Source organism: Aricia agestis, chromosome Z (genome assembly GCF_905147365.1).
Source record: "Aricia agestis chromosome Z, ilAriAges1.1, whole genome shotgun sequence".
Classification (NCBI taxonomy): Eukaryota; Metazoa; Arthropoda; class Insecta; order Lepidoptera; family Lycaenidae; genus Aricia; species Aricia agestis.
This window is the reverse complement of record NC_056428.1, coordinates 40,475,746-40,482,410: the sequence shown is the minus strand read 5'-3', so window position 1 is coordinate 40,482,410 and position 6,665 is coordinate 40,475,746. Positions and strand designations below refer to the sequence as shown.

The 6,665-nt window shown below is 35.6% G+C and overlaps 1 protein-coding gene across 1 annotated transcript; it reads left to right on the top strand.

Moving 5' to 3' along the window:
* The first annotated feature begins 790 nt into the window (after positions 1-790).
* LOC121738987 (cdc42 homolog) lies at positions 791-5,914 on the top strand. Its single transcript, XM_042131288.1, has 5 exons — positions 791-916; positions 2,592-2,832; positions 3,650-3,759; positions 3,929-4,126; positions 4,446-5,914. The coding sequence occupies exons 2-5, from the start codon at positions 2,655-2,657 to the stop codon at positions 4,533-4,535; spliced, it is 576 nt and encodes a 191-aa protein (XP_041987222.1). The 5' UTR covers positions 791-916; positions 2,592-2,654; the 3' UTR covers positions 4,536-5,914.
* Positions 5,915-6,665: the final 751 nt, after the last annotated feature.

Below are 6,665 nucleotides of genomic sequence, written 5' to 3'. Positions count from 1 at the left end.
GTCATGTTCTAAAACATAGATAAAATATTATAGTATAGATGTAGTCTTAACTCTTAGCCCGTCATCGCGTGGCCATTTTGTGCTTATTCTCATACAAGTAGTGTGCGTTTATTTTCTTGAATATTCCTATTTGTAGATTATTTCGAAGCACATTAAGATATAGGAAAGAAAGTCAATTAGTTCATGATATCGATTAACTATAGTTCAAGTGATGAGAATCCGTAAACACACGTAAAAAGCTATGCAATTTTTATAGCCAAATTATTAATTGATGTGACATTTTTAGCACTAATGCCTTATGTAGCACGAATAAGGGATTAATAAACTTATAAATTATCTTTTTAGCTTACAAAAATAACGATTGAAAAGCCCAAAAAACGTTGTTCAAAACTTACGTATTTAATGTTAAATCCACGTGTTTGAGGCATTCTTTGACCATTCTTACGGTTTATTATTTAGCGGAACCACAAAACTCAACAATATCTAGCATTAAATGTTCACTTAAAACCTTTATTAACACTTTTATTACATGAAATATGCAGACCGATTCCTTTGTTATGTCCTAGTAAGTAGGGCATAACATTACACGCTTTTGACGCTTATACACCGACATAAGGCTCTCTCCAGTCTATAGTACCTCAATGAAGTTGACAGTCAGCTGCCAAACTGCGAAAAAATGAAACGAACACTTATTACGTATTGTCTATGCAAAAATGGCTGTATAGGCAACGCTCCCTTTGCCTGTCCCGAGTCCCGACCGGGACGAATTAAAAAAAAAAATGTCTATGCAAAAATCAATGGCGTCACCGTCAAGTCAAGAGCCCAGCCCGCTGTTTGCTGTTTGTGATATTCAGCGTTATTTCTTGTGTCTAAAACAAAAATAAAAGATTATATTGCAAGCGACAAAATAATTGAGGTAAGTAATGTCGATCGAAAGATACATTTTACTCTCTTATTTCATATTTATGTCGGCGTTTGTTCTACTACGACACAAAATGGACGTCAAATGAATATGTGACGTGATTATGTAAAAAAAGGCACTTATAAGGTGAATTTGGGCTTGGAGGAAACGATTTAAGGAGTGTAAGCTTTTAATTATCAGAAACTTCAATGCGTGGTGTATAAAAACATCTTTGCGAATGCACATGAAAATATTGCGTATGGATGAAACTTCAGATAAAAGGAACGACATTGCGCTGTGTAGATCGTAAAGCAATGAGCATTCGCACAAGTCATTTGTAACGGAACACGTAGGCATGAGTCCTGATTCCTGAAGTAGGATTTCTGGCAGTCGGTGTGTTTTGGATCTGGCGTTAGTTTTGGTGGCTTGATCTATTTTCCTGACAAAGGTCATTGGCCCCTTTTCATTGCTAAAACATCTTGCATGCTTGGCCTATTATTCTAGGCGTATGTTAATTTGTTTACAATCTATAGAATGGAAAACGATTAGTTGAAATTTGTTGTGTTATTATTTAGGTGTATTAGTTTTTATGGTCATGGTGTCATAATTTTGCAATAGCGAAGTAAGTCTAAAGTTTATAAGTTATAGCTTAAGCTTTATTATGCCTTTGCAGTTCACTTGAAATAGTTCATAAACATTTTTTTAATTCTGTCCTGCTGATGAGCTGAATATAAAATCCTTGTGATGAAATTCTCTTGATCAATAAATATTTTATATATTTAATTTAAAAAATATATCTGGTGCCTGTTACCTGTATCACAAGTCTTTTCAAGATTATGATTAATTAATATTTGATTTCCACATCCTTTTTGGTAAGAAGAGCCAGTAGGAGAAATTCCCAATGACATAGCATTGAGAATAATTATAAGAAGATAAAAAGTTCAATTAAAGATGGTCAGAGTTGTAATAAATATAGATAATTTTCGAGTCCCAAAGATTATGTATTTATTTGAACTAAATGCAGTAAGCCGAAGTTCTTTATTTAATCATACTAATAACTTCTAACTGCAGAAACTTTGTGCTGTGATGCTAACTAAATATGCTGTACAAACATCATAACTAGGAACTATCTTTGCTTGCGACTAGTAAATTTGCATAAGCTCTGCGTAATAAAAAATGTAATTTTAAAATAATTTTTCTAGTTCAATAGAACAAATAACTGTTTCTCAGAATTTGGTAGTAACCAGTTTGAAATTATCAGTATTTACAGCTGTAAATCTGTCCAGAACTATGTAATTTCATAAATGGTTTCCTCATAATTTATAATATTTTTCTTGTAATGCTTGCGATTTTTTTTCTTCCATTTAGGCTAACATAATATTTTATACTGTTATAAATTCACTTTACTTTAATAAGTTTAACTCACAATGTATAGTTTATTTTTATATTTTGTCATGACAACCTCACTTTAATGAAACTTATAAGCTAGCTATAATACCATAACTCATAAGTGTTTCATACAATTTCATATGTGTCAAGTTAGAGGTGCTATTTAACTCCAAAATTGTGTGCCCTAAATATTATAAGTATTGTTTGATTTCAATACAATACCTTAATTGTAACAAACCTAACAAATTTGATAATTTATATTATTTTCTTTATCTTACCATTATTTATTGTTTTGTTTTAGACCATTGTGTGCGGGCTATGCACCATAGATTGGGTTTAAAAGAAAAATATTGAAGCTTGAACAATGCAGACCATTAAATGTGTAGTTGTGGGCGATGGAGCTGTGGGCAAGACCTGTCTGCTTATCAGTTATACCACCAACAAATTCCCTTCCGAATATGTTCCTACAGTCTTCGACAACTATGCCGTCACTGTCATGATTGGCGGGGAACCATACACCTTGGGTCTATTTGACACGGCTGGTAAGTTTGGCTCCGTAAAGTAGATATAATAGTGCTATTAAATACATGATGTGGGAAATGGGGAATTTCTGCTACTGACTAAGCTATTGCTTGTCTCTTTCACTTGCATGTATATTTAGCTGTCTTGTTTCCAAAGATATGAGCGCAATAGCGTTTTAATAGCAATAGCATCTCGCCGATAAACCTTAGTTTGGCGAGGTTTAATTGTATTAGTTTTTAAGTTTCTTGAAATAAATAAATACTAAAAAAATCTTATCTGAGACAGGTCAATGGAGAAAGGGGTTCGAACATTTTTGTATGTAGCCTGGCATATCTAGCCACAGGCCATTTTGATTTTTTGTTCAAAATTTCCGAGCACGATAAAAGGATATATTTGGATAGAGTACACTTATACAAACAAAAAATTGTATCCTAAAGTGTCACGTTTCAGAGATATTTGTAAGATCGTCATTTGTGTCCTTTGGACTTATTTGGCGATCTTTACTTCTAAATATCTCAGAAACGTGACATTTTAGGATACCATGTTATTTAACATTTTTTGTTTGTATAAGTGTACTCTATCCAAATATACCAATTGTAACGTGCTCGGAAATTTTGAAAAAAAAATTAATATGGCCTATGCCACAAAGGTTCGTACCCCTTTCTCAGATGCGGCAGAAGTATGACTATAGTAGTATTATGATAATTCAAAGCTAGTAATTTCAAATGACACCCATTTTTGCATTTCTATATAATATCAGAATACAAATCATAATATAAATAAAATATTTGTAGCCCATGTAAAACATACATTGATGATGATTATTTTGTGCAACAGGTCAGGAGGATTATGATAGACTCAGACCTCTGAGCTACCCACAGACGGACGTCTTCCTCGTTTGCTTCAGTGTTGTGAGTCCAAGTTCATTCGAAAATGTCAAAGAAAAGGTAAGACGCCACACTTATTATCAGTAGAAATTAAAAAAATAATAATTATATGTTGTGTTACTGTTTGCTATTTTTTACAACCTAAAAATTCAGTTTTTAACATGAATTATAACAAAAAAATCTACTGGATGTAAAAACTATTGGTATAATTTGATTGTTGCATTTATAGTGGGTGCCGGAGATCACTCACCATCAACAGAAGACTCCGTTCCTGCTTGTGGGCACACAGATTGACCTTCGGGATGATCCAGCCACCATGGAGAAGCTCGCTAAGATCAAGCAGAAGCCCGTCTCTCTTGAGCAGGGAGAAAAACTAGCCAAGGAGCTCAAGGCTGTCAAATATGTTGAGTGCTCTGCTTTAACGCAGGTTAGTCCTTCTGTATATGCCCACTACTACAGGTTCAAACCACAAGGCGAGTCACAAGAGTTAGCTGGATAGGCTGGCCTAGTGGCTTGACCTATTTTTAATCTAACTTCTGTAAAATCCACACTGCAAAAAAATATGGATAAGAAGTACTGTCCTAGTCTGACAAAGATTTGGATTTTTTATAAGGCACTAGAACACTAATAATTTTATAATACATCCTTATAATTCTATTGGTATTTCTGGGACTTGAAAAAAATAAGTTACCAACAATAGGATGATCAATCAGTTTCGCCTACAATATTTTTTTTAATATTTGCAGAAGGGACTGAAGAACGTCTTCGATGAGGCTATCCTGGCGGCGCTGGAGCCTCCGGAACCCGTCAAGCGGAGGAAATGCGCCCTGCTGTAAACAAGATACACCACACACCTCTGTACTATTCATGTTGTTTAACCCATGCCTGACAAGTTCATAGCGATAATGTCTGGAGCCTGTTATTACCGTTAGCCATTGAATGTTAGCTCACTAGCTTAATAGCAAAGCGAAATAACAAATACAGTGAAATTATTTCTTGCTCACGTTCGGTGGCTGACTGTCAGGTGTCAAGCAGCCTAACGTTGCGCGCCAACTGCAACTCCTCGCTGCAACATCGCGCGCCAGATTGTCTGGTGTGTGGCTTAAATGTTATGTAATGCCATAGAAAACATGAATACTGCAGCGGCTTGGCTCGTGCGGCGCGCTGAGCGTTTTCCTGTCTATTTTCTATCGATATAACAATGGGATTTTATACGATGTCACTTGTAGATTTTTAATTCGTAACGACTTTATCATCTGTACCTTCTACTCGCTGTCATCGATATAGGCTGCGGAGATAACGGCTTTTATTAACCATCGTATCGTACTGAGATGGTTAAATACGCTTTTAACTAGACCTACTGTGTATTCTTTTAAATCTTATTTATTAATATAATTTTACAATTTTGTATTTTTTCTTTATTTGGAGGCGTGTCGTCGGTGGGCGGAGTTTATTAATTCGTACTCGCGCGTAGAGTGCGCGTATCGGCGACTCGTCGCGGTCGCGGTCGCCGGCGACTCGTCGCCTCGTGCGGCCGAGTGAACAGGAGCGGCGTCACAAGTAACTAACGCGCTTATTTATTTGCACGTCTATCCGATTGAATCGTAAACATACAATGGAATGTATAAATTATTCGCGAGCTGTCACATCGCTCACCGTTTTGATGTAAACGCCTGACGCCCTCCACCTCGGCAATCACAATATTTTATATTAATATAGTCTGTATTTTACCACCAAATTTGATGTTTATATTTTACTATAATATGTTGGCTCGTGTGCAGAGTATACTATGAGAATTCAATTACAAGAATTTAATATATAAGATGGATTTTAAATGTCGTGCGGCGGGGGCGGCCCTTACGACGACTCTGCATTTATTCTGCGCTGTATTACATTACCCGTTAAAATATAATAATTATTGTCGTTGTTTTACCGTCACGCGATTTTACACTTTGTAAACAATTTTTCAACAAAGCTACTGATAGTGGGGAAGTGTTTGGCGATTTAGAGTCGTTCACAACGCCGAGTTTTCCGGTGATCGTGCACCGCAGCCCCCGCCGCACCGCGACTATGTATCGTATTATATGTTAAGTATTAATAATAATTTGATAATCATTTAATTAATGTGCGTGTATTATTTTACGATTCGACATTTATTATTTGTCATTAAGTAGTTTTAGGTGTATATTAAAAAATAAATATAAGATTTTTATTATTTTATTTGTCATATTTTATGCATCAAATAAGTAAGCTCTAGGACACGAAAAAGAAAAGATTTAATTTGGTCTGATCTCATAATGGATTTCTCATATCTAACAATTATTAAATTAAAATTCTGTTGGGATTACAATAATACTAGACAGCAATAAAATTAAATAAATAACTTAAGAGGTGTCAAGGAACACCCGAATGGAACAAAGTTATTTCTTATGTTCAAAAAACCTGTATACGGTACATATTATACACTCAAAATTATTTAAAAAAAGCCATCTAGTTAACGCACAGGAATACTATCAACGCCCTCTGCCCCTACTATGCAGGTACTAATAAAAAAGTGTCGAGGTCAAATATCGTTCTGTCTAGCCTCCTTTAACAATGCCGAATGCGCCATAAGTAACTGAAAGTGAAGAGGCAACAGAAATAGCTATAGCGGTTTTTGAGATATATCATGGATACAGATGGACATCAACCCTTTGGGTACGCTACCCGTCACCCGCCCCCCCAAAAGTAAGCAACTTTTTGGGGGGAAATATCTCAAAAACCGCTATTATATAGCTACTATTTCTGTTGCCTCTTCATTTTTCAGTTACTTATGGCGCATTCGGCATTAAGTATAATTTTCACAGAGCCAGTACTGGCTGCCAATAAGACTGGCAGCCAGTATTGGCTTGGTATATGCCGCGTGTGAATAGTTTTTCAAGGCAGGCCAAACCCTGGCTAGGGATATGTCATATTGCTATACTGTG

What these genes read in the sequence shown, in the direction of transcription:
- LOC121738987 (XM_042131288.1), top strand. Translation starts at nt 2,655, where the DNA reads ATGCAGACCATTAAATGTGTAGTTGTGGGCGATGGAGCTGTGGGCAAG. An exon ending in TCGAAAATGTCAAAGAAAAG is followed by an intron (nt 3,760 to 3,928) that starts GTAAGACGCCAC and finishes TTGCATTTATAG; the next exon opens with TGGGTGCCGGAGATCACTCA. An exon ending in AGTGCTCTGCTTTAACGCAG is followed by an intron (nt 4,127 to 4,445) that starts GTTAGTCCTTCT and finishes TAATATTTGCAG; the next exon opens with AAGGGACTGAAGAACGTCTT.